The sequence below is a fragment of the Antechinus flavipes genome, chromosome 1 (assembly GCF_016432865.1).
Source record: "Antechinus flavipes isolate AdamAnt ecotype Samford, QLD, Australia chromosome 1, AdamAnt_v2, whole genome shotgun sequence".
Taxonomy (NCBI): domain Eukaryota; kingdom Metazoa; phylum Chordata; class Mammalia; order Dasyuromorphia; family Dasyuridae; genus Antechinus; species Antechinus flavipes.
In genome coordinates this window covers 706,223,760-706,250,800 of record NC_067398.1, presented here as the reverse complement: position 1 = coordinate 706,250,800, position 27,041 = coordinate 706,223,760, and the positions used below count along the sequence as shown (strand labels likewise).

General features: G+C 53.3%; 1 protein-coding gene and 1 long non-coding RNA gene across 10 annotated transcripts in view; one reads left to right on the top strand and one right to left on the bottom strand.

Moving 5' to 3' along the window:
* Positions 1 to 412: 412 nt before the first annotated feature.
* On the bottom strand, positions 413 to 5,249 carry LOC127545551 (uncharacterized). Its single transcript, XR_007949687.1, has 2 exons — positions 4,709 to 5,249; positions 413 to 4,318 (listed from the first exon to the last, which is right to left on the bottom strand). It is a non-coding gene; the product is annotated as an uncharacterized LOC127545551 (long non-coding RNA).
* A 9,228-nt stretch (positions 5,250 to 14,477) lies between these two features.
* The window catches only part of PXN (paxillin), a 43,969-nt gene continuing 31,405 nt past the window's right edge, over positions 14,478 to 27,041 (top strand). For 4 of the 9 annotated variants that reach the window (XM_051972920.1, XM_051972922.1, XM_051972921.1 and 1 more), the window contains exon 1: positions 14,478 to 14,605. In XM_051972920.1, coding sequence (XP_051828880.1) covers positions 14,593 to 14,605 — 13 coding nt within the window. In that variant the 5' untranslated portion in view covers positions 14,478 to 14,592. Of the gene's footprint in view, positions 14,606 to 20,694; positions 20,766 to 20,922; positions 20,945 to 27,041 lie in introns of those variants that run through there. The other 5 variants (XM_051972926.1, XM_051972927.1, XM_051972928.1 and 2 more) reach the window with 5 other exon arrangements.

Below are 27,041 nucleotides of genomic sequence, written 5' to 3'. Positions count from 1 at the left end.
TTCAGTGAAAATTAATAAAATCACAGATTTCTTCCTCTTACCCATCGACTCTGGTGAGTCTAATTAGCAGGAAGCCGTCCGAAAATTCTATTCACAGAATTTAGAGCTGAAATCAAACTTAGAGCTCATCTTGTCATTTTACAAATGGGGAAGATGAGAACCATAGTCTGGCCACTGAACCTACAAAGGTGAGGATCAGGGCAGTGGACAAGGCCTAATTAATATCAAGTTAAAGAATAAAGTGGGGCTGATCCTTAGACCTAGGCCTCCCACCCCTCCAGGTTTGTGACACTTATTGTGTCAACACCCGTGCAAAACCACAGTTCCTGAGACCCCACCGATGTGTTTATTTTAATAAGCTGAGGAGGGAACAACCAAAAAAGACGCATGTAATAAAAAAGCATAGCCAAAATAAATGACACGATTTCTCTTCCATAAATATCTCTTCCCACAGATCACCACACCACCAGTGTGTAACCAGAGAAAACATGAAAAAAATACATATTACCAAGAAAACCAATGCTACTCACTTTTTGTGGTTGTGTTGCCACAAAAGCTACTCTTTGCTAATGCAATCCCCTTGATAGCTTCTTTCTCAACAAGGGGAGAAAGAAACTCTAAACCTCCTGTGGTTTGTATATTTAAGATACCTTTAGCTCTCTGAAGATGCAGAGCTCAGTCAACCATGCTTTAGAAACCGACCACAAGAAAGCCTAAAACCATTTGAAATCTGTCCTTTTCTATTTGATGGGCTGGGGCTTGCTCACCCCAGTGGTCTCCAGCTTGGGCTTAGAACATTCTTTTCAACTTCAATCATACTCCTAGCTGTTCATCTTCATGCCTTCGGCTAAGCGCGGGAGCTCCAGTTGGCAAAATGGCGGCCATGTAGGGTAGAGGATGAAGGACAAGGATGAAGTTCCCCCTCCTGGTGGCTTGGCCAATGAACTTGAGAGTTAGGGGGTTAAAGGAAGCGGAGACCTCCTCCCTAGGACCTTTGGGCTACGTTCCTTCCTTTTTTAGAGCCTTTCTAGAACTGTGTCTGCTTAGAGAAGGAAGGAATGGCCGGGCCCAGAAGTCAGCCCCGCCAGCCCGTGGAACCCAGTGCCAGCAGCCACGGGCAGCCTCCAGGCGCTCGCTTAACCTCGTTAGCAGGTGCACCTGACAGAGCTCAAATGAGATTTAATGTGGTTTGAGCTTCTGAGGAGGAAGATGAATCACAGACTCATAAAGTCATTGACTTCTAGGATGGAAGGGACTTCAGAGAGCATCCAAGGAAAGTCTCTTTTTGTGACTCCCTCGTTTTCTAGATAGAAAAGCTGAATATTCTTGCCCTCCTTCCCAGAGCCCTTTCGGCCCTTCTGCACCTTGTATCGGCCCTTTCTCCAGCGCTAAGTTCTTTTCTCCACTCCAGAGGGAGAGCTGCTAGAAGGTAAGGCCTGAGCCATTTTAAATATCCTTGTGTACCGACACCTTGAATGGGGAAAGTGCTGAAAGACCCTGTGGAATGGATGAACAGCTGGGTGGCTCAATGGATATGAGATGGTAATAAAGGTTACGAGAAGTGGTAAATAGATTTGGGAGAGCATAACTGGAAATGTGAAATTAGTGTCATAGATTTGGTTCACAGCATAAAGAAATTATGATGCAGACCTCCATCCCCGGTTACAAAGGTTTGCTATTTTATGTGCACAGCACAGGGCAGACAAGGCTGGGGAAGGCAGTCATCCTGAATGAGCGATTTCGGGGAACACAACTTTTAAAGCCAGGATCTAGGGAGGATTTGGGGGAGATAAAGATTAGGTAGGAGCCAAGTGGGATCCACCAGGCTGATCAGGTCTCAGACCTGTCTATGGATTTGCCATTCAAGATCTCAAAGGTGAGGCTGAGTTCTGGACCTCACTTTATTCTATACTAATAGGACAATCTGGGAGAACTAGCCTCCTTTTTGAACCCTTTTGTACATGTGATTATGGGTGATAATTGCAGAATGGGATCTTTTTAGCATTTCCTGATAAGGGAAGAGAATAAGCTGGTTTTAGAGTTCTAGGCTTGGAATCAGCCCAAATCCAGCCTCAGACACTTCCCAGCTGGTGACCCTGCACAAGTCACTAAGCCCTGTCTGCCTCAGTTTCCTAAACTGTAAAATGAGCGGTTGAACTGGATGTCCTTTAGGATCTCTGGCAGCTCGAGTCTTGAGTTAGTGAAGGAAGGCTGGCCTCCATGTTTTACTCTTCTCCCATTGGACCACCTTTGGAAATAGAAGCTACAGTTCCCATATGGGGAGATTAGGGGGAAGCATTTATTGTTTCATTCTGTTTTTTGTAGGTTCTGTTGTTCCAGGATCTGTTCAGAGACTTGGCTGAATGTAGTTTCCAAGGGAAACTGGTGGAGCACAAGCGACTTCCTGGCTTCTCTCCACTATTTTCTCTTACTTTCTTTTCAAAGCTGGAGGAGGCATTTATTAAGTGCTTGCTGTGTGCTAGGCTGGGGGCAAATAGGATCAGAATACCAAGGCTAATAGAAAGACAGGGCAGCCCTGTAGGGGCTTGCATTTTTAATGGGGGAGGGCAACACGAACAAGGAAGCTGGGGGAGGGGAGGGGTGGAGATGAAGGTATCCGGTGAGGGGGCCTCTTTGAGAAAGTCCGGGAGAGTCAGGAGCATTGCCTGGAGGGGGCTGAGCGGCCCGAGTGTCCACCTTAAAATGGAGCTTCTGGGAGGAAGTAGCCAATCAGGGGGGAGGGGCTAGAGGAACAGAGAGCACTGTACTTCCCAGTCCTGGGCTGAAGGGAGAGGAAGAGGAAGCTAGTTTAAAGGGGAGATTACAATGATGGTAACAATGTAAATGAGAAAAAAAAATCACTCAAAGGAAGTTGAACTTTGAGTAATGGAAAAACCATCGAAGCTTCCTGAGAAGAGATGATGAAACTTGGGAGACAGTTAAATATGGTCTCTGAGTTTTTTCCTTTTTTCCTTCTGGTTACATTTTAGGTTCTGCTTTGTCTCTCTTCCAATCTTGCTTTAAATATGTTTTTGGTTAATTGAATTTTTTTCTCAATTATTTTTATTTTTAAAAATTTTGAGTTTAAGTCTCTCCCTCCTTCTCCCCCCTTTTAAGAAATAAATATGCTCTTAATAAATTTTTTTTTGCATTCATTTATTTTTATTCACTAAGAACTCTCATCCTCACTCCCACCCTCACCCCATTGCAAAGTAATCACATTTTTCTGGGGGAGGATCTGCATTTAAAAAAAAAAAAAAAAGAGGCATTGGGTGGGGTTAAGGTTAGGTGGGTGGAGGATGTTCCTCTGTATTATGCCTTCAGTCCAGCTCAAATTTATTTGTGTTCTCAGTCAGAGAGGATCTTGGGAACATCTGAGAGTAGCTAATTCTTAGTTAGATAACTATCTGTAACAGAGGCCTTTGATCTCCACCCAACCAAATGAGAGAAAAGGGAAGTTCTTAATTTTTTTTTCCCCCTTAAACCAGAGACAGAACCCTAGTTAGAGAGTATCTGGATCAGATGTTTTTGTTTAGTCACTATTATTCATCATTGAAGCTGGTTCAATCTGGAGGAGTCTGGTATTTTAATATAAAGTTAAAAAGGCATCAATGAATAATGATAGCTACCGTTTAAATAGAATGCTTATTATGTTAAAAAGTACTTCATTTGATGCTTGGGAGGTGGATACTTATTATTATCCCTATTTTATAGCTGGGGAAAATCAGGCAAGTAGAAGTTCAGTGACTTTCACAAGATCACACAGCTAGTAAGTGTCTGAGGCTGGATTTGAACTCAGATCGTGCTGACTCCAAGCTTAGCCCTCTCTCCACTAGACACTGAGCTGCTTGAATGTTTTTGAAGAGATGTGGCCCACCCTGGGACCAGGGAGATAGAATAGGAAGCAACTTTAGATACCCACTAGTCCAAGACAATCATTTTAGTGAGGAAACTGAGACCCATAGAGGTAGAAGAAGCCTTAGCGGTCACTTAGTTCTTTCATTTAACAAGTGAGGAAACTGAGGCACAGGGAGACATAATTTGCTCAAGGCCACATATTTAGCAATTGGCAGAGTTAAGCTTTGAAGCCAAGTCCTCTGATTCCCCCGTCAATGATCCGTCCTCTTCCTGGCCTTGCTCTGCCACTAGCTGACCTAGCTGGCCCTTTCCGAGCCCAGATGGATGATCTTTTGAGCTCTCAGGTCCCTTTAAGCTCTGAAGTCCCAGGATCCTGTAGTTCTCTGAATTGGCTCCTTCTGGGGTAGAATGGGTGTGGGAGGAGCGACCTTGAAGCAGCTGGAACCATTTCTCTCTCCACCTTCCTCAATTCAAGGGGCGCACAACAAGTTTGTTCCTGCCTGCATTCCTTCACACATGCCATTCCCTCCTGGAATGCTGTCCCGCCTCCCTGATCCCCAGTTCTCCTTCTCCAGAAGCCAGTCCCATCCCCCCTGATCTCCAGTTCTCCCTCTCCAGAAGCCGGTTCCACTCCCCCTGATCCCCAGTTCTCCCTCTCCAGAAGCCGGTTCCACTCCCCCTGATCCCCAGTTCTCCCTCTCTAGAAGCCAGTCCCATCCCCCCTGATCTCCAGTTCTCCCTCTCCAGAAGCCAGTCCCCTCCCCCTGATCCCCAGTTCTCCCTCTCCAGAAGCCAGTCCCACCCCCCCCATCCCCAGTTCTCCCTCTCCAGAAGCTGGTTCTGAACTCACCTCTTCCAATGGCTCTTTTCTTTCCTTTAGTTTTTGAGTCCAAATTGTGTTTGTTTGAAGACGCTCATGTGTTGCTGTGTGAGCATCATATGGAAAGAGACTGGAAATGGGAGCTCAAAGACTTGAGGATCATTAAATCAAAAAGCATTCTGGTGCCCAGCTAGGTATCAGCATTCAAAGAAAGGGGGAAAATAGTCCTTGTGAGAAATTTACAATTTAGGCGACATGTACATGTGTGTGGATGTGTGTGTTCTCTCTATGAAAGAGAGAAGAGGGAAATAGATAAAGGAAGAGAGAGAGGAAGGGAGGGAAGGAGAAAAGAGAAAGTGAGGAGAGAGACAGAGGAAGAGAGAGGAAAGAAGGGAGGAAAGGAGAGAGAAGAGAAAGAGGGAGAGAGAAGGAAAAAGAGGGAGGGAGAGAGAAGGAAAAAGAGGAAGGGAGGGAGGGAAAAGAGAGAAATGAAGGAAAGGAAGGAGAGAGAAAAGAAAGAGAGAGGGACAGACAGACGGAGAGAGAGGAAGAAGAGAAGAGAGAGAGGGAGAGAGAAAAGAAAGAGAGGGAGAGAGAAGGAAAAAGAGGAAGGAGAGAGGGAGAGAGAAGGAAAAAGAGGGAGGGAGAGAGAAGGAAAAAGAGGGAGGGAGAGAGAAGGAAAAAGAGGAAGGAGAGAGGGAGAGAGAACTAGAAGGAAAGGGAGAGATGAAAGATAGTATCTGAGTAACACCCCCAATTTCCATCCCAACCTTCTATCTCCACTCCACAGAAACTAAAAGGCAGATAATGAGGTGTTTTAAGAGTGTGGAGCCTTATACATTCCATGCATCCCTTTAGGAAGTGTGATAAAAGTGGAAGATTTCCCATGCCCCTCGCTGCACTGACATTCTGTTAGTAGCTGTGTGCCCCAGGAGGTCACTGATAAGAAGAAAGTCCCTGTGTACCCCAAAATATTTATAGCAGCTCTTTTTGTGATAGCAGAGAATTGAAAGAGAGTGGATGCCCCTCAGCTGGGGAATGGCTGAGCAAAGCGCAGTCCAGGGCTAGAACGGAAGGATGAACGTGGCGGAAGAAGGGATGGATGTGGGAAATCCAGAGAAACGTGGAACGATCTTGGTAAATGGATGCAGAAAGAAATAAGAAACGACATGTTCACTGATTGCAACGAAATCAAAGGAAAGAACACCCTAAAAAACAAACCAAAAAAGTGAACGCTGCAAAATAGAAAAAGCAAGCATGTTTTCAGATAAAAGATAGGAGAAGCCCCTCCCACCCACCCTTTTGCAGAGGAGGAAGGCCTCCAAACTGCACATTTTTCCAGGCTTTTTGTATGTTTTGATCAGAAATATTGATTTTTTTCCCCCCTCCTTCCCCCTTTTAGCCTCAAATTAGCGTTTGTTACATGGTGTGGCTCTTGGGAGTGGGCGGGAGAAGGATACTGGAAGAAATTATTCTGATGTAGAAAAATTACATCAACAAAAACTTTTTTTTTTTTGAGATTAGCTTGCCAACTGGAGGCAACAGCTTCGTGGAATTTGATAACCCTGATTCATCTGTGGGGGATGAGGAGGAATCTTCTCAATTTCCACATCATCTCCCCTCCCCCCCAGCCATGGCAGTAAAGCTGCTCTCCCAGCATCCAACAGGGAGATTCACTCTCCATACAGACACAGACACACAGGGAATCAAGTCCCGCGGGGAAGAAAGCGGCTTCAAAGAGCAGAACCTCTGATAGCAAAGAAGATTGCTGGCAAGAGACTCAAGTGAAAGTTAGTTCTGAAAAAAATAAAAATTAAAAAAAAATTAAAAAAAGAAAGTTAGTTCTGGGGGCCGTGGATAGAGCCCCAGCCCTGAAGTCAGGAGGACCTGAGTTCAAATCTAGCCTCAGACACTTAACACTTCCTGGCTGTGTGACCCTGGGTGAGTCACTTAACCCCCAATTACCTCATTAAAATAAAACAAAAAACCTCACAACAGCTGAGGGGGCTCAGAAAAGGCTTCCCGTGGAAGGTCATGCTTGATCTCAGATCTAGAATCTCAACAAGAGATTGATTCTAAGTTGAAGAGGTGACTAGGGAGTGGGTTCAGACGTAGGGGAGACATGGCCATCCTCACCGCAGATGTAACTAACTGCCTGTGAGGTTCTGAGGAGATCTCTGCCCCTCTCTGTGCCTCAGTTCTCTCTCCTGTAAAAGGAAGGAGTTAGGGTTGCCACCTCCGGGGGCCCTCCCACTTCTATGGTCCTGCTGCTTACGTGCCTTCCCTGACCATTCTGCCCCTCAACGACGTCTCCCTCCCACGGATTCATAGTTCAGATGGCGATGGCGACATTTACGTGGGGCCTTCATGGCGCAGAACGTTTTGCTCCACTTTCTTGTGTGATCCTCACAAGTCTGTTCTCATTTTCCTCCTATTTTACAGATAAGGAAATGGAGGCTAAATTTAGAGCAGGAAGAAAACTCAGAGGCTATTTATTCCTAATTTAGGAAGTCCCAACTTCCTAATTTTTACAGATTTAGAAAATGATTTTTCTATAATCATGCAGCAGAATGGGATCTTCTAAGAGTATTAGGAATGGACAGAGAGTAGGCCCTAGAGCCAGAAAGACCCAAATTCAAACCTCAACTCTGACAGCTCCTGGCTTTGTGACTAAACAACGTACTTCATTCTTTGGAAAATTGTCTAAAACGAAGTTTCTGAAGACTTGTTTTGCCGGGGGGAGTTTCCTCTCTAGAATGGCGCTAGATGAATGAAATCACAAGTGCTTATTCCTTTGACTCCCAAGTCCAGCCACATGATCTTAGGAAGTCTATTCTCCTGTGGAGGACCTTGCTTTTCATGTATGTGTTTTACAGAAACAAACTGGAGGACATTTCTGCAACACCTCCGTACCCCCCGAAAGTATGGATGGACACTGGGGTCTGGATCAAAGATTTCGAGCTCAAAGGAGCCTTAGCTTTGGTCTATTCCAGGGGTCCTCAAACTTTTAAAATAGGGGGCCAGTTCACTGACCCTCAGACTGTTGGAGGGCCAGAGTATAATAATAAAAAAAAAAATCTTTGTTTTGTGGGCCTTTAAATAAAGAAACTTCATAGCCCTGAGTGAGGGGGATAATGGTCCTCAGCTGCCACATCTGGCCCACGGCCTGTAATTTGAGGTTCTAGAACCAAAACCTTCATCTGACAAGCTGAGGCAACTGCAGCCTAGAAGGGGTTAAATGAATTGCCCAGGGATACAGACTTCCAAAGAGACAGAAATCCATCATGTCCTCAGTCCTCAGGAATCCCTTCTTTCCCTTCATTACCCTCTACCCTAGTCCCACAGTGAACCATACAAAGGATCACAGGCTCTTTCTCTGTACATTTGGGGATCCCTTTAAATCTTCAGAGGTTGGGTAAGATTTTGACCTTATTTCACAGTTATTAAGTATATTATTTTGGGTTTTTTTAGTTAATTAACAGACAAGCTTGATTCTTTTCAGATCCACAGTTTTAATTGGGTCAGTTGGTCAACTAGGTATTCTTTCTCTCTCCATATCTCTTTCTCTGTCTCTCTCTTGCCTCTCAGTCTCTGTCTCTTTGATCTTTGTTTTTTCCTATCTCTCTGACTGTCTCTCACATTTCTTTCACTTTTCTCTCTCCCCCATCTCTCTTTCCCCATCTCTTCCTAACTCTCTTTCTGTCTCTCTCTTTTTTTTCTCCCCATTTCTTTCTCTCTCTCTGTCTTCCCCTTTCCCTCCTCTCCTTCCCTCCCTCTCTAGGTTTTTTTTTTCTCTCTCCCCTGGAGGAAACAAGGTCCATTCTAGTTGGCTCTATGGGCACAACGCCCAGTTAAGACTGAAGCTGCTCTTTCATACATTTCTTCTCCCCACCCCCCCCATATCCTCTAAGATCATCAATTCCAACTGAATTCAACAAGCATTTATTAAAAGTGTCTATATTCAAGGCACAGTGCTAGGCAACATGGAATACAAAGAAAAGAAGGAGTCAGTCTTGATAAGTATCAAGTGCCTAGCATGAGTTCATCCCAGGCACATGATTTGAACCCTAGACTTCTGGCTCCACAGTCAGCTCATTTCCTTACCATTCTACCTGGAGCCCTCTTAAATATTTATTAAACCAACGGCCTATCTAGCTCGTTCCACTGGTGCAGTGGGAAAAAAGGTTTCAATCTGGAATCAATTTAGAAGATGCGATTTTGAATTCTGTGACCCTGACCTGTGACCTCCTATGACCCTTGTCCAAAGAGCTACTTGCTCTTGCTGAGTCTGAATTTCCTTAGACATAAAACAACAGGATTATATGAGATAATCTTTAATGTCGATTCCAGTCCTAAATTCTTTATAGAGGCAGCACTTGAAATTTGCCAAGAGCAATTCTGTGAAATGGGTACAATATTATTGTGTGCATTTGAACTACAGGGAGATCAGGGAGGTTTTATTTGGCCAAACTGACACCCGTGTTTCTGGGATTCTGTTGCTGGTACTTTTATAAAAGCAGGATAGAGTGTGGATCTGCTGCTTTCCCCAGCTTTATTTGTATTTATTTGCCTTCAAAGAGGCTCTTGGGAAAGTGATTCACCTTGGAATCTTAATTTCAATCACTTCACAATCCTTATTGTATATTTTTTGGGCAGAGTCCCCAGAATGCTTCAGGGAAGCAATATCACAATTAAGGATTCAACAGAATTTAAAAGACTTTTCTAATCGTAATTTCAAGAACTGTCAAGACTCAAGAACTATGAGTCTCCCATGCTTCAAATGGCAGATTTTGTCAATTTTGTTTTGTGATTTTTCTCCATATAAGGCTGTGGTAACTCGTCTTTAGAAGATGTAACTATAAATCTAAGTGAAACAAGTAGGGTTTTTGGATAGAGTTTGTTCCGTTTTAACATTAAGGTGTTATTGGTCTCTTTATCTCTTCAGGACATTGATGAAATTTCCTTTGTTGATATAACGTGCCCCTGAAATTCTTTCCTCCCTCATAATCTTTTTGAGACTCGGAGATAAAGTGACTTGGCCAAGATATTATAATGACTAAACCAACACTAAGTCACAGCTTATTCGGCTTTCTGAGATTACAGTAGTACAGTTTGAGCCCTTGGAGGATAGAGACTGCTGTCCTTTTTGGCTTTTGCATCCCCAGGGCCTTAATAATTAAGCTTATTAAGAGAAGCTTAATAAATACTTGTTTAGTGGAGGCTGATTCTCAAACATAAACTACTAATTTATACCCCTATTGCCACCCAATATGAACTAAAATAGTGTGGGTTTTCTATTAAAGGAGGCTTAATAAATATTAGGGAGATTGTATAATTCAGACTTAGACTTAAGTCCTATTTGACCATCTGGGCAAATCACTTCATCTCTCTAGGGCTCCACGGGTTTCTTCTTCTTTAAAATTAGGAGGTTGGCATTCTGGAAGCAATATGGAATTATGCTCAAAAAGTCATCCAACTGTGTATCCTCTTTGATCCAGCCGTGTCTCTACTGGGTCCGTATCCCCAAAGAGATCTTAAAGGAGGGAAAGGGACCCTCATGTGCCATAATATTTGTGGCAGCCCTTTTGTAGTGGCCAGAAACTGGAAACTCCAAATCATCAGTTGGAGAATGGCTGAATAAATTGTGGCATATGAATGTTATGGAATATTATTATTCTGTAAGAAACAATCAGAAGGATGCTGAGTGAAATGAGCAGGACCAGGAGATCATTATACACTTCAACAACAATACTATATGAGGATCAATTCTGATGGACCTGGTCATCTTCAGCAATGAGATGAACCAGATTAGTTCCAATGGAGCAATAATGAACTGAACCAGCTACGCCCAGCGAAAGAACTCTAGGAGATGACTAAGAACCATTACATTGAATTCCCTATCCCTATATTTTTGCCTGCAGGCATTTTTTTTTTTATTTCCTTCACAGGCTAATTGTACAATATTTCAGAGTCCGATTCTTTTTGTACAACAAAATAACAGTTTGGACATGTATACTTATTTTGTATTTAATTTATACTCTAATATATTTAACATATATTGGTCATCCTGCCTTCTAGGGGAGGGGGTGGGGGAAAGGAGGGGAAAAATTGGAACAAAAGATTTGGCAATTGTCAATGCTGTAAAATGACCCATGCATATAACTTGTAAATAAAATGCTATTAAATTAAAAAAAAAAAAAAAAGAAAAGAAAGAAAGAAAGAAACAATTAGCAGGATGATTTCAGAAAAGCCTGGACAGACTTACATGATGCTGAGTGAAATGAGCAGAACCAAGAGATCATTGTATATGGCAACAACAAGATAATATGATGATCAATTCTGATGGATGTGGCTCTAAAACAGTGAAGTGATTCAGGCCCATTCTAATAGAGTTGTAGTAGAAAGAGCCATCTGCATCCAGAGAGAGAACTGTGGGGACTGAGGGTGGATCACAACATAGTATTTTCACTGTTTGTTGTTGTTTGCTTGCTTTTTGCTTCCTTTCTCATTTTATTCCCTTTTTGATCTGATTTTTCTTGGACAACATAATTGTGGAAATAAATATAGAAGAACTGCATGTGTTTAACATATATTGGATTACTTGCCAGCTATGGAAGAGGGTGGGGAGAAAGGAGGGAGAAAAAAAATCTTGGAACACAAGGGTGAATGTTAACAACTCTGTGCATATATTTTGAAAATAAAAAGCTTTAAAAAAATAACTAAGAACTATAGGTCTATTTTCACATCGCTCTCTGTGAAATGATAGGGTGGGGACGACCATTGTTGGAGGAGTTGTACACAAATAGGAACACTTATACATTATTGGTGGAGCTGTGAATCCAGTCATTTTGCAAAGCAATTGGGAATTGGGTGAAGAAAAAGACTAAAACATTTGTATCTTTTGATCTAAAGATTCTACTGGGAAGAAAAAAAAAAAAAGGAAGTCCTGATATAAACCAAAATATTTTTAGTATTTTTAGTAGCAAAGAACTGGATACAAAATAGATACTCTCACTTGGAGAGTGGTAAAACAAATAGTGGCCAGTAGGAAGACAAACTAATTAAAGAGTAAGAGAAGGAATAATAAAAGTAATAACACACGCATCAAGAAGAAAATAAAACTATTGAAACGAATGCTATGAAGACTGAATGACCCAGGTGCTCCTCCAATAGGATCAGTCAATCAATCAATTAACCAATCAGCCAATCAACATTTATTAATTTCCTAATTTGTGGCAGGCATTGTGCTAAATACTGAGCATCCAGAAAGATTAATTTTGATATATTGGTTCGTTTTGCTGAACTTTTATCATAAAGCTCTGGGAGGAGGAAAGGGGAGATCTAAGGGGGTATAAAAAACAAAAGCAATCAATACAAATGTTTAAATAAAGGGCTTTCAGTTGGTGATCTTGGGAGCCCCTCTGCCCCCCAAGCTTTAAGTCTATCGCCCTATGATTGATGATTAGTGATCAGAGGAGTCTGTCACATACATCTGGCCACAATTTAGGCCCAGAGTGGGGACTGCTTCCCTTTAGGCCGGGACCTCACTTCTGGGACTGCTTCTGAGGTCACTTTTTTGGCCTCCAGTCTTGCTTGTACAGTCATTTCTAAGCATGAAATTGCCTGGATTATATTAAACCGATGCCCATTTCTCAGCCAGGGGTGGGGAAGCTGGAGAATGAGGCAGAGGACAAGAGGAAGCAACAAGGAGGGGTCCCCAAAGTGAGTTTCCTTTATTGTGTTGTCTCTCACACTCTAAGCTCCTATCCTATAAACCTGCAGTTGTATCTCCTGGGATCTTGCTTCCCCATTTGGAGGATTCTCCCCCCAAATACACAATACTGTCTGTAGTGACTGAGGTAAGCCGTACTCCCAGGAGCCTCTTTGACTGAGAGGAGGGAGAGCTGACAGGTCCACACTCCTGCCTTTATTATCCAAACTGACCAGTAACTGAACCCCATCATGTTGGCCAGTACAAAACTTCCTGGTCTCCCTCCTCTTCAAATGCGGAGAATAACGTACCCACCACCCTCTCAGAACTGCATCCTTTGTGCAAGATTTGGAGAGTGGATAGAATACAGGGCTTGCAATAAGGAAGATGGGATTTCAAAAATGGCCTCGGACACTTATGAGCTGGGTGACCCTAGGCAAGTCACTTTATCTCATTTGCCTCAATTTCCTCAAATGTCAAATGAGCTGGAGCAAGAAACAGAAAAGGGCTCCAGCGTCTTTGCTGAGAGCTCTTGGGATTGGTGATCCTCAAATCATGATCCTATGCTAGGCGTGGGGGTGAGGATTCTGGGTAGGATGTGTGTATTTTTTTTTTTTAATTCTTTTATTTTCAAAATACAAGCATTCACCTTTGCAAAACCTTATGTTCCATTTTTTTTCCTCCCTCTTTCCCCACCCCCTCCCTTAGGTGGAAAGCAATCCAATATATGTTAAAGGTGCAATTCTAGAATTATTTCCACAAAGATCATGCTGTCCAAGAAAAAGAAGATCAAAAAGGGCAAAAATGAGAAAAAACAAAATGCAAGCAAATAACAAGAGTGAGAATGCTGGGTTGCGATCCCCATTCAGTTTCCACGGTCCCCTCTGAGTGCGGAAGGCTCTCTCCATCACGAGACCATCGGGACTGGACCCATCACAAGACCTCGGAACTGGCCCCATCACTTGGCTGTTGGAAAGAACCGGGTCCATCAGAACCGATGGCCGATAATCTCGCTGTTGCCGCGGGGTACAGATTTTGGAGGCAGGGAGCCCAGTGTGGACGGCCCTGCCGTAGTATTTGCGGGACGTGGGTGGGCTGGGTCTCTGAGGGGCTCCCACACGGCAGAGGGGGATGGGCTGTCCCAGGGCTGGACTTCTGAAGCGCTTCTCGTGCGCCCCAGCCCACACTGGGTCGGGGGATTGGGGTGGCTCCCGTACCATAAGGGTGGGTTCCGTGTATGGCAACCGGAGCTGGATGCCCGTGGGTGCTCCCAGAGGCGTCGGGAGGGATGCCCGTGGGTGCTCCCAGAGGCGTCGGGAGGGATGCCCGTGGGTGCTCCCAGAGGCGTCGGGAGGGATGCCCGTGGGTGCTCCCAGAGGCGTCGGGAGGGATGCCCGTGGGTGCTCCCAGAGGCGTCGGGAGGGATGCCCGTGGCCTCTGGGTGGAGCCTCTGTGGTGGGTGGGGAAACATGGAAGGGGTGTCTGAGGGACGCCCCCCACATCTGGCTCTCACAAGGTGTTGCAGGAAGCGGGAGGGGTCTTCAATGGACTGGGAAGGAGAGTGGTTCTTATTGGTGGGGGTGGGACATCTGGGGTCTCCCAGGTGATGGGCACGAGGGGAGTCTTCCTATGTGGGGAAGCCTAGGTCTTGGTGGCCCCCCAAGGTTCGAGTTGGGAGTTGGGTAGGGGGTCTAGAGGACAATTTCCGTCCCCGGGGAGGGGCGCCCTGGGGAGGAGGGGAGGTGTTGCGGGCTCCCACGTGGATGTGGGTGGGGGGTGCTTTGTATCCCGTGGGTATGGCAAAGGCCCCTAACCACATAGGTTTTAGTGGGAGGTTCCCACGTGTCGTGCGGGGACAAGGGGACTCCCACGTGGGAGGGTGGCGGAGGGGACCGCCTCTTCAGCTTCTCCAGGGGGCGCCGCACGTGGCGGGTGCGTCGGCGGGGGGCGGCCCCACGCGGGGAGGCGCCGCGCGTCCGGCAGGGGGCGCCCGGGGCCCGCGCCGGGAGCGCCCACGCAGGCCCCTCCCCCGCCGGGCTCCGCGCGCGCGCAGGGGGCGGTGCCGGGGCGTGCGCGCGCGGGCGGACACGCGGGGGCGCGGGCGCGCTCCGGGCCGAGCTCGCCGCGGCGGCGGAAAAGTTGCGGGGCGGAGAGAGCGCGAGCCAGCCAGGAGAGCAGGGAGAGCCAGGAGAACGGCCCGGCCATGGACGACCTCGGTGAGTGCGCGGCCCACGCGGGACCGGGGCCCCCACCCCGCGCCGCCGCCGCCCCACGGGGCGGGGTTGGGGACCCCCCAGACTGGCCGGCAGCTGGCAGCCCCCCCGGGCACTTTTAACGAGCTTTGATCTCAAAGATCCCCCACCGCGCCCCCCCTCGCCGCCCCCGCCCCAGCACCTCCCAGCCGCCGGGGGTCCGCGGCCCCGGCAGTCCAGCCGCCCACCCCTCCACCCCTCTTCCCCTGAGCAGTTTCCCCCCCTGCACTTGCCTCCCGCCCCCCAGTTCTGGGGAGTTGAACCTGGGACCGAAAAGGGGCAGCGGGGGAGCTCGGCGGAGGACTCCCACCTGAGGCTGGGGGGACGGGGGTGGGGGGCTCGCTTACAGGTTGAATGCGCTCCTCCCGGGGTCCCCTTCCAGCCCAGAGGGGCTGGCCCTTGGCGACGGGGGTCTCCGGTGGGATGGGTCGGTGCCTGCGTTTGTTTCCCGTGAAACTGCCTGGATGTGAGGGGGCTGGGCTGGGCTTCTGGCCCCTCGGGCTTGGAGCTGGGGGCTGGCCCGGGCCGCACCCCTCCCCTCGACGTGTCTCGGGACTGGCCGACCCCCCGAAGGGGGTGAGGATGGCCGGCCAGAGCTCGCGGGCTCCCTGCCCCCGGAGCCCCCTCCCCAGGAGTCCCTTACGCCCCGGAGGCGGGAGGAGGGAAAAGTTAGCGCAGAGACCCTGAGAGGCAGAGCGAGCGCCGGAGTGACTGGACAACTCTGCTCAGGATGTCTCCGACAGACAGGACAGATGGGGCCTCCTCCTCCTCCCCCGAAGCCCGGGCGCCAGGTCTGAGTGACACTTGGGGCTATTTGTAGGCACAGGAGCGTCGGGGGGGCGGGGAGGAGGCCTCCCTGCCACTTGTGGGCCTCCCCCGGGGACAGCCGGGCCCCGGCTCCCGAGCGGCCAGCCGGGCTCCGCTCCGCGTGCCCGCCGGCCCTGGCTCCGCTCCGCGTGCCCGCCGGCCCTGGCTCCGCTCCGCGTGCCCGCCGGCCCTGGCTCCGGGCAGGTAGTCTTCCTCGTCTGGGAGAGCCCGGGCCGGCCCCTCTCCTGAGCCTCGGGTGGTTACTGGGTGCGGCGGGGAGGGGAAGGACCCGAGTTGGAGCCGCTGAGAGACAGGGTGGTGGGCGGCCCGGTGGGAGTCGGAACTCGCGCCCTCCCTCTCCGATTCCGCCCGCGGGGCTCCGGGCTCCTGTGGGCTCCCCTGCATCGGCTCTCACAAGCTCTGGGCACCTTCTCCAGGCCCGTTCCCCTGGAAGCCCTCCCTTCTCTCAGGGCTCCAGCAGACCGCTCCCGAAGCACTGAGGAAGCACCTACTGTGTGCCCGGGCCTGCCAAGAGCTGGGGCCACCTGCCCCTCCAGGGGCTTCCCCGTCCTTCCCTAGCTGTGAATGCCGCCCTGGGGACCCCTTTGTGTCCCCCTTTCTGCGCACTTAGCTGGGCCAGTTTCCCCATTTCCTTATCTGCCCCTGCCTCGGGCAGAGTGTGAGTCTGAGGGCAGCAATGGTTTTCTTTTGGTATCTCCTGCTCTTAGCGCCCAGTGGGCCCTTCCTGTCGCCTCTGAGACCTGGTAGAGGGAGAGTCGGAGCCCTGGGTCCGAGGTCCTCTTTGGGCCCCTTGGGTTCCTCCCCTGGCAGAAGGTGGGCGACGCCGGGCACGATGCCCCGGGCTCCTTCTCACTCCTGGAGCTGGGAACTCTTGAGCGTCCCAAGCTGTTTGCAGCCTGTTTCTCTCTGTTGTGTTCAAGGGGCTGGAGTTTGTAGCTGAGGTCCTGGATGCCTGCCCTCAAACGCTTCCTCCTCCCCCTCCGTGGGGGGAAAAGAACAGTTACTCCCTGAAAGGAAAGATGGGACAGGTCGGGGCAGGGGAGCAGGGGCCCGGATCTGGGTGCAGCTGTGCTCCCGGGAGCCCCCGGGCCCCGCCTGGCTGCCGGGCCCAGGCCACTTGCCGGTGGGTGAGGGCGGGCAGAGGAATTTGCCCGGCCCCTGGGTCTCGGCCCCTCTGCCTTTCTGGCTGGCTGCTCCCGGACTTGGCTGTCAGCTGTTTTTCTGAGGGTGGACACAATAATGGCCCGGGTCTCGTGTTTTTATTTTTTCCCTCCCCAGAGTGCTTTGGCCTGGGAGCCCCATTAGAGAGCTCATGAGCCATCTTTTTTCTTTTTGGCCGGCTGGGCTGGGGGTGGGGTGGGAGGGGGCAGAATCTTTGTAGCCAGACTTTTGTTTTTGGAAAATAATTGGAGAAACGTTCCCTCCCTGGAGCGGCCTGTGACAGACGGGCTGGCCATGTGTTGTTTAATAAGTAACAAATTTATAACTCTCCCTTCGCTTGGGCAGAGAACGTAAATACACAGTGTCCAGCCCCGCCGTGCCCTGCCTCCCCCTTCCCCCTCGGCCCCGCGGGGCTGGTAGCTTCTCTGGCCGAGCTCCTGGCTGGGTTGTCCTGGATGGAGTTTCCCTGGCGCCCGAGCCGGACCCTCTCGGTCCTCCCCGCTTCTCGGCCCCGGGGTTCCGAGCGGCTCAGCTGGTGCCTTATGCCCGTGCCCCTTGGGGCCGGTCACCCAGCCCCTTCTCTGGGAACCGGCCGGGTGGGCCCGAGGCCGCCCGGTGGCCGGGAGTCAGCGAGAGCCGAGTTCAGATTCTGCCTCGGCCGCCTCCTGGCTGGGCGACTCTGGGCTTCCTCAGTCACTGGGGCTGGTGATTATAATTATGTGCCCTTTTGTAGCACCCACTTCCAGGCTGGCGGGAAGCTCCAGGTCCCTGAGGTAACTCCCTTTGCCAAGCCCACGGATCCGTGCCCGCCGCGATGGCGGTGATGATTGCGGCCTGCCGGGTTATCCATCCGGCTCTGTCTGTGTGAGATCTTATAATTTACTGTCTCGAAGGCCGATGGCCGTCTCCGCCGGCGTTCTGTCCTGTGTGACTAACCGGGGGGGGGGGGGGGGGGGGGTGATGCGTTCCCGTGAAATGCCTGCCCCGGGGACTACACCCAGGAAACGGCCTTGGGGGGCCAGCCCCGCCCCTTGGGGCTCGGAGCCTCCCAGGCCTGCGGGGGCCCAGCCAGCTGTTGGCATTGCCCACTGGCCTCCGCAATCTGGATCTGTCGTCTTTCAGCTTCCCAGAAGCCCTGACCCTTCAGAAGACAGAGCCTTATTGTCCTGCTGGGGGGCAGGGGAGTTGCCTCAGGCAGCCGGGCCTGTGGAACCTCCCTGTTTCCATGGAAAGTCTGGACTTTGTGCAGTCCGTCTGTGGCTCCTCTGTGTGTCGGGCCGGGGTCAGGGGCGCCCAGCTGCTGGGTCTGGGGAAGTGACTCGCCAAGCCCTCCCCGGGCACCGAGCCGGGTCTCCCTGGAGCTGGGCAGCCATTCAGCGTTCCCGGGGCTCCCGGGCCTTCTAGAAGGTCAGCCCCCTGAGGGCAGGGAGCCTGGGTGGCGGCCGGGCCTAGAAGCCTGAGAAAGGGGGGTCCTCTGTCAAGCCAGGCTCTCGTGGGCCTCGGGCGTCTAGAGAGGATCGCGGGTCTTTGCTTGTACCACACGCTGAGGCCTTAAGTTTCAGGAGGTGAGGAAGCAGCTACACGGCTAGTGAAAAAACCAGCAGACTTAAAGGCTGGGGTCCTGGGTTCAAATCCCAGCCCTGCTATTTTCACTTCCGGCCTGAAGCCGAAGATCATTTCCCCTCCGTAAAACGTCCTCATCTCTGCGCCGTTAGGCTTTTCCTGGCTCCAGGGCGAGTCCGTCCCAGGCTTTCCCGGCAGGTGGGATCAGAGACAGCGGCTGGTAAGAAGAGGATTTGAATTCGGGTTCCTCTGACGCCAGGGCCTGCGCTAGCCATCGGGCCGCCCCGCCCAGAGCACTTCATGAGGATTTTCCCTTAAGCCCGGAACTGCCAGTCTTTCCTTTGCCAGGCGTGTCTGTGTTCCCTGAAGCTCCCTGAAGGCGGGAACTCTGTCATCCTCTTATCTCCACACAAAAGGAACTTGAGAGATGTTTCCTGGAGCTGAATTAGATTGAAATGAATCCCGGGGACCCCTGGCGAAGGCAGGTGGCAAAGGGCCTTCTGCCCTCGGAGCTCCTGTCACTTCCCGGGTGACCTTGGCTGAGGCACCGGACTCTGGGCCCTGGCCCTCCTCCCTGGGGTCCGGCCCTCCTCCCTGGGGCACCAGTAGGCCGCAGGGCCTCGGGCGCACCCCGTTGGTGAGGGAGACCCTCCTCTGAGGCGCTGCCCACCTGCCCGGCCCTCCTCCCTGGGGTCCGGCCCTCCTCCCTGGGGCACCAGTAGGCCGCAGGGCCTCGGGCGCACCCCGTTGGTGAGGGAGACCCTCCTCTGAGGCACTGCCCACCTGCCCAGCCCTCCTCCCTGGGGCACCAGTAGGCCGCAGGGCCTCGGGCGCACCCCGTTGGTGAGGGAGACCCTCCTCTGAGGCGCTGCCCACCTGCCCGGCCCTCCTCCCTGGGGCATCGGTGGGGCACAGGGCCTCGGGCGCCCCCCCCCCGTCGGTGAGGGAGACCCTCCTCTGAGGCACTGCCCACCTGCCGGCCCTCCTCCCTGGGGCACCAGTCGGCCTCAGGGCCTTGGGCGCCCCTCCGTCGTGAGGGAGACCCTCCTCTGAGGTGCTGCCCACCCGCCCGGCCCTCCTGGGGGGCAGAGTCCACATTTTAAGGACTCCCCTGGCCAGGGGCACTCTGGGTACAGGAAACCCTGCTGCCTCTTCTGGGAGATAATCTTATCTGAAGGCGCCCTGCGAGCCTCCCAGGGTTACTGCCCCCTTCTCGGGGAGCCCGCAGACCTTTCTTGGGAAGCGCTTTTGGACTTTTGCTGCTCCACGAGGCAGCAGAAAGGGCCTGGAGGTGGGCTCAGCGTCCTGGGTTCGGATCCCACTCTGAGGCTCCCTGGGGATCTCGGGCTGCTCACGCCTCCCGTCTAGTCCCAGGCCCTTCTCAGAAAAAGGGAAGGAGGCTCCTTGGGCTTCATCACTATCAGTTGACCATCGGTTTTACTTTGAAATACAAAGTTCCTGCCACCATCTTATTCTCTGCTTTTGGGGAGGAAATGCCCCGGGGGATGGACTTGGCCCTTTGCGAGGGTCTCCTATTCTGGTCCTTCTTCTAGGCCGGGAGCCGGAAGGAGAGTGTCCTGCGGCCCTCCGGGTGGGACTGGTTCCCTGGGCAGCCCGCTCCCCTTCCCTGGAGCTTTCCTGTCCCCCGGGGGGAGGGGATGATTCCTGTTTATGTGAGTGTGGGCCGAGTGGCCCCCTCCCTCTGGCCCAGAAGCCCGGCTTTCCTGTTTTCCGTTTGCTCCCTGGCCTTTGGGGAGATAGTGGGAATACTGTGCGCGGATCCAAACCTGCAGACAGACAGGCTGTTGATAGGAACGGATGGGCCAAGGCTGCCGGCCAGTGTTAGGGGGCCTCCCCTTCCCCGTGGCTGTGGGGGGGGGGGGTCAGGGAGCAGAGCGCCGGGTTCAGAGTCATCCCCTTCGCTGCGGGCTCTGCGTCTGTCACTAAAGTTTGGGCCTCGGTTTCCTCATCTGTGAAATGGGGATGATAAGACTGTGTGGCCCTCAGGGCTGAGCTGGGAAGACATGGATCGAGGCTCCCAGGATGAGTTGTCATGGACACCGATCCATTCTGAAAGGCCGCCTGGCTCGGGGCCTCCATTTGTGGGTCAGGTACATGAGCTGTCCGGGACCTGCGGCTGATCTCTGCAGTGGGGTTCGGGCCCTCGGAGTGACCCTGAGCCTTGGGCTCCAGGGAGAGAACCCCCCCTCCCCCCGAGGTTTCCAAAAAGCAGGGGCTGCTCCCCTGGGCCCGGCTGGCTCCGGCGGCCCCCTGCCCTGCCGGCGAGGGGCGCTCTCCGTCCCCTGCGACCTGGGGCCGGGCTGCTTGTGGGCAGGAGCCTGGGGAGAGTCTGGGCCGAGGGGGCGGGGAGGAATGCCGATGGCTCCATGTCATGCAGGGCCTTATCAGGGGCCGAGGGGGGCAGGGGCCGGAGGGGCCCAGAGCCTGACCTCGCGGCCGCAGCCCGGCTCGGGGCCCTGCTCGTGCTGAGTCAGAGCTGTGCCGCCCGGCGCCCTCCCCGGCACGGGCAGCCCCAGGAAGGCCCCCGGGTCGGCCCGGCTTCCCGAGGGAGGTGAGTGCCCCGCGCTCCCCCGGGACGGGGAGTTGCCCGAGGTTTCCTCCGGCGGCCACGTGGTGGGGCCGTCCCCCGGGAGCGTGTGTCCCGGCTCGCTCTGCCGGCTGACACGGGAAGCAGGCGTCGTTCCTGGGGGGCCGGGAGGAAGCTTTGTGTCATTCTTGGCCGGCTCTCAGGTAATTGTTTTAATGAAATGGAATGCAGCTAATTCCGAGCTCCGCTTGGCAGGAACAGCCGCCCAGGCTTCCTCGCTCCGGTTTTTGGAGGGGGCTGGGGGGGGGGTTGTTTCCAGCTGTTTGCACTGGGGAATTCAAGCTGTGGGACCCGAGGGGGGGGCGGGACCCCCCAAGGAGGACTTGGAAGCCGGGGTCGCTCCCGGGGGGGACGGGGAGGAGGAGGGGCGGCAGCCTCTCTCACCCCCTCCGGGTCTCCCCAGTGCCTGTCCCAGGCAGGGCCTCCCCCCCAGCCGACCCTTCCTTGCCCCCTTCCTGGGACTCGAGTTTCCAGCCTCCTTTCCTGGTTGTCCCGGCCGCCAGACTCCCCATCTCGGGCGAGTGCTCCCCCTTCCCCGGTCATTTCTCCCATCCAAGCCTTCCCTGTCAGGGCGCGTAGGGGCAAGTTTGCTCTTGCAGCTTCCCTCCCGTCTCCGGGTTCCAGCAGCAGGAGGAGGAAGAGGAGGCTCCGGAGCAGCTCTGGAGCCGGGCCGAGCTAGCTGGGGGACAAGGCCGCCGCGCTCCCGAGCCCCTCGGCCTCCCCTTCCTCCCCGCTCCCACAGGGAGGCTGCCTGAGTCCCGCCCGGCCCCTCGGCCCCAGGGACCCCGTCCGCTTTGGGGACACGGCAGCCCTTGCTCCCAGGAGCACCTCGGCGCGCCTCCTCTCCGCGTGGAAAAATACATTGTTGACCTTTTGAAAAAGCATCTCCGAGTGAGGGGAGAAACTGCAACAATCGGGAGGACAGAGCGTCACGTTGTCCTTGTCTAGAAAGGTCTGCCCGCTGCCTGGCCCTTCTCTGCCGGGCGGTGGGGAGCTGCCTCACAATCGGCCTTTGAAGCCCCTGCGAGACCGCGCTGCCCAAGCCCAGCCCGTGGCACTGGCCCCCGCCCCCCACCCGGCTTCCCACAGCCCCCTGGCCTGCAAGGCCCGTCCCGCCCCCCAGGCCGGCCGCTCCCTCCTGGCCCCTGGACGGCTTTATCTGGGAACAAGTTGCATTCCCGCGTAGGAGTCCGGCTCCCCGGCCCCGGGCCCTGTGCTGAAAGCGCCCAGAAAAAACCGCCCCTGCCCTTCTCCCAGCCCGCCCCGAGGAGGCTCAGAAATCCTCGCCGGGGGCCGTTGCACAGGGAGCTGCTCCTGGCCCAGCTTGCCTGGGAGCCTCTCCCCGCCATGAAGCGGCCCTCCTGCTGCGGGAAAGCTGGCCCGGCGGCTCCCTCGGGCTCGGAGTCAGGGTCCCGCGGCCTTCCTGGGGACCCAGGGAACCTTTCTGTGAGCCCGGGAATCTCCTCCGCCACCTTGTCCCTGCAGGAGAGGGCCCTAGACGGGGGAGAGAGGGAGGCCGTGATTCTGTCAGCGTGAGAATTCCTTGTATGGAAATCCCCTCCGCTGATTGCAGATTGCGACTCCCCAGTCTTAGGGACTTGCTCGCAGCCCCTCGGCCGGTGTTGGAACCGGATCTTCCCGGCTCTGGGGCCCGCTCCGCCCACTCCCAGCCGGTCCTGCTGCCCGCCGTGGTTCTCGGACAGGTCAGTTAGTTCCCAGTTCCTTATGGTTTCCATGATTTCTGTTTTCTGTTTGTGCCCCATCCCTAATACAAGGATTCGCTGTATGTTTCCATTGAAAGTCCTCCATCCGGTCAGCATTTTGTGACGGTCTAAAGGAAACAATTCTGTTAATTCGGCCGATGTCACTGAGCGTCTGGTCTGTACCCGGCCCTCGAGACGCTTACAGGCGCCCTTCCGGGCGTTACCGCAGGGAGAGAGACAGGGGCCGTGCCAAAGGGAAACTGAAGTGCCCACTGTGTGCAGGTGCCTCTGCATAATCTGAGCTCTGTCCAGGTAGGGAGGCCCGCCAGAGCCGGGCAGTGGGCAGAGGCGGGCAGAGCTGGGCAGTGGGCAGAGCCAGACAGCAGGCACAGCCAGACAGTGGGCACAGCCAGGCAGTGGGCAGAGCCGGGCAGTGGGCACAGCTGGACAGCGGACACAGCCGGGCAGTGGGCATAGCTGGGCAGCGGGCAGAGCCGGGCAGTGGGCATAGCCGGACAGCGGGTACAGCTGGGCAGCAGGCAGAGCCGGGCAGTGGGCAGAGCCAGACAGCAGGCACAGCCAGACAGTGGGCAGAGGCGGGCAGAGCCGGACAGTGGGCACAGCCGGGCAGCGGGCACAGCCGGACAGCGGACACAGCCAGGCAGTGGGCAGAGCCGGGCAGTGGGCATAGCTGGGCAGCGGGCACAGCCAGGCAGTGGGCACAGCCCTGGGATTCCAGTGCTCCAGACCAGTCACAGCAGCTTTCTGGGCTTCAGGGGCCTCAACACTCAAAAGCAAGAACCCAGCCGGACCCAGCAGCCTCCAAGTCTGACCCAGTGACTCAGGGGGAGCCCGCCCTGGCAGAGGATGACAAGACAGCCTTTTGTGTTCTGACTGGCGAGTGGCGCTCTCCTTTGTCTGGTCACTGTAGGGCGGGGAGCTCCGGGGGGGTCACTTGGTCAGGCCCAGACCAGGAATCCATCCTTTCTGACTCATGACCTCCGGGAAGGGTCGCCCCCCCCAGGAAGCCCCTTCTCTGGGATGGCCTCAGAGGTGTATCTGCAGAGAGCTCCTGCCCCCCTCGGGCCACTTCTGCTTCCTTGGTCCTGACCTCCCTGACCAGGGCTATGAGGGGACCACATGTGGAGGGGGGGGCCCACCCGAATCCCGCTGCTAAGGATCTTCCTCCTGCTCTTCCTTCTCCTCTCCCTCCTTCTCTTCTTCCCCACCTCTTCTCTTCTTCCTTCCCTCCTCTTCCCCTCCTCCTCTTCCTCCTCTCTCTCCCTGTGGTTGCTTAATAGAATACATCAGTGAAGTAGATTGACAGTGATTAAGTGGGATGTGAAGTGAGAGGGTGTCGGGTGCATCCTGTGTGTGCTGGAGGAGTGGAAAGAGAAATAATTATCCCCCAAAGCAGCTCCTGGCGGCTGAGGGCCCTGGGGATCTCTGGCTGGGACTGCCGTCATCCTGTCGGACCGTCCTCCCAAGAATCTTCCAAAGCTGATGCTGTTTTGTTATCCCCATTTTACAGATGAGGGAATTGAGGCCCAGAGAAAAGGGATTTACCTAAGCTGGTAACCATCAGGGAGAAGCAGAAGCCAGAGCTTGGTGACTCTGGGTTGGGGGCTGCTTCTGTCTTCAGGCCTCTTGGGCACCCTCCTGTTCCAGAAGTTCCAACCATGGTGTGTGAAGCCCCTTTTGGGCTCCGGGTGCCGAGCAGTGGTCTGGTACTGGGTTTGGGAGAAATACTTGGAAACCATCGAGCAGTGACTCGGAGGAGGCTGACTCTGACTCGCCTGAGGACGTGGGACCCGTCAGCCACGCTAAGGGGAGAGGGGCCTGCGGCGATCCGGGGGCGCCGAGACCAGGCGGGCCGCTCACAAGCACCAAGGTTCTGGGAAAGCCGGGGACCAGAGATGCTCCTCAGAGCTGGGACGGCAGGCCCCGCGGGCAGCCCCCCAGAGCTGGGATGGCAGGCCCCGCGGGCAGCCCCAGCGGCAGTTCCCGGCCCGGTCTCCCTGCACCGCCAGCGGTCCAAGTCCCTCTCTGTGTGGGGGCTCTGTGCGAGGGCTGCTCGTGGCTCTGGGAAGCTGAAGCCCACATGATGGCCACAGCCTGCTACGGGCCCAACCAACAGTCCTTATGCACGGTGTGTTAGGGAGGCGTGTACCCCACCCTGGAGGAATGGGCGGGTGGGAACGGTTTGTTTCCAGGACCGTGGAGGCCGCTCAGTCACCCACTGCCTGCTGGGCCGTCGCTGGTCATGAGAGGCTGAGGACTCGGGGTCCGCTTCGTGCAGGAGTCAAGGTGGGGACGTCGCCGGCCTGAGCAGGGTGGTCGGCTGGGACTCCGGCACTCAGCGGAAGGCCGCTACTCTCGCCTCCTCCCCGGCGGGCTTTTGCCTTTTGGCCACAGGAAGCTCCGCCTGCCACTTAGCTCCCAAAGTTAAGCAAGTGGAGGAAAGTTTCGGCAGTTTTTAAGGAAAAATCAAAGTTCTGCCATTTCCTTGAAAGGTTGTACTCTAGAAGGACGTATAGCAGAGTTATGGTCTCAATTAAATACAACACTAACTATATAAAAAAGTGAAAAAAATACTGCCCGAAGAGACACCACAGAGTCACATAAAACCTCATTTTATTTATTTAGTTGTAACAAGGACAAAAGGTTCTCGCCTCGGTATTTCAAGGAACTTTAAGGAAGAGCTCCAGCCCAGAGTCCTTGGGGGCAGACATTTCCCAGAGGGCAACCGGAAAGAGCCAGAGTTTGGAGAAGACTGGGGCCAACCTTGAAGGCGCTTCTAAATCCAATCTAAATTGAATTAAGAGCTAAGAGGACCCTGAGGAGTCATCGCTTCTTTATTAAAACCCATTAAATACTAGAAGACATAGAATTAGATGCAGAATTAGATCTGGAAGGGACCTCAGAGCTTATTTAGCCCCGTCTCCCTATGTTGTAACCGACAAGTGACTTGCCCAAGATTGCTCAGGTAGCAAGGATTTGAGGTAGGATTTGTGGGTTTTTTTCCCCTTCAGTCATATTTTGTTTTCCCAAATACGTGTAGCATTCATTTTTGTAAGACTCTGTGTCCTGATTTTTTTCCCTTCCTCCCTTTCCTCTCCCCTCTCCAAGACAGCAAGCAGCCTGATTATCGATACATAGGTTTGTACAGTCCTTCTAAATGTATTTCCCTGTTTGCCATTTGTGCAAGAAAAACCAGACAAAAAAAACGAGAAAGAAAAAGCAAGCAAACAAAAACGTGACAACAGTAGGCTCTGATCCATATTCCATATCCATAATTCTCTGACGCGGACGGTTCTCTCCGTCCAGTCTGTTGGAATTGCCTTGGATCGCCTCTTTGCGGAGAAGAGCCACGTCCATCGCGGCTGATCATCACATAATCTTGTTACTATGTACAATGTTCTCTTGGTTCCACTCGCTTCACTCGGCATCCTTCCTGTAAATCTCTCGGGCTTTTCTGAAATCGGGAGGTTGAGGTAGGATTTGAACTCGGATCTTGTGCTTCTGTGATCAAAGCCTTAGAGAAAGGGGTATTGACTCCCTGGGGAGACTTTGAGCGAGGAGGAGGAGAAGAGGTGGATGATAAAGGGGAAGCAACTCCTGAAGGCAGATTTTGGATTTGGACTGTCCTCATAATTATAAGAGATGTGGCTCTCAGCTTTCAAGTCTGTGAAAGACTTTACAGATCTTCTGTCATTTGATCCTCCCTTTGACCTAGGGGCTTATGATCTGCATTTTACAATTGGGGAAAATGAACCTGAAGGACTCTACTGAAGAGCACGAGAGGGGGCCTTGCGCCTGACAGGTTCACCATGTTAGGGACTGTCTTTTGCCCTTTTCATATTTCCAGTAGCTGGCACCCAGTAGGTGCTTAATAGATGCTTCATCGGTGTCTAGCACCCAGTAGGTGCTTAATAGATGCTTGTTGACTTCTTTGTATCTCCAGTACAGTGCCTGATACCCATTAGGTGCTTAATAGATGCTCATTGATTACTTTGTATTCCCAAAGCTTAGCACAGTGTCTGGCACACAGGAGGTGCTTAATAGATGCTTGTTAGCTGGCTGAGAGCATTCTGTCCCTGAAGCTACCTGAGCCGCGGCCTACGTCTGGGGCTGTCGGCCCTTCTTAGAGCTTCCCTGCCCTTTCGGAGGCCCTTCTTGCATGGAGACCGGGATCCCTGGGTTCGAGGAGCTTTGGTTTTTGCCCTTCTGACTTTTCCTCTCTCTGTCTCCAGGAATGTCCCTCTTCCCCCGGTGGAAGTGGGAGGGCCCCTCAGCCTCTGTCTCATTTCCTCTGGGGCCCTGTAAAGTGGACGGTCCCTTCTGGCTCTCAAGGCCTCCATCTGGTGGGGGGAAGGGCTGCCGAGCCCCGGGCTTGAGTCCCAGCCGGTCCCCTTTTGCCTCAGTTTCCCCATCTGTCAGGTGCCAGGGAGCCGCCCGTGGGCCCAGGGGCCGAGGTCATTTAATCACAGCTGAGCCCGAGCTGGCAGTTTGTGGCCCGCCTCGGACACGTCCGGCC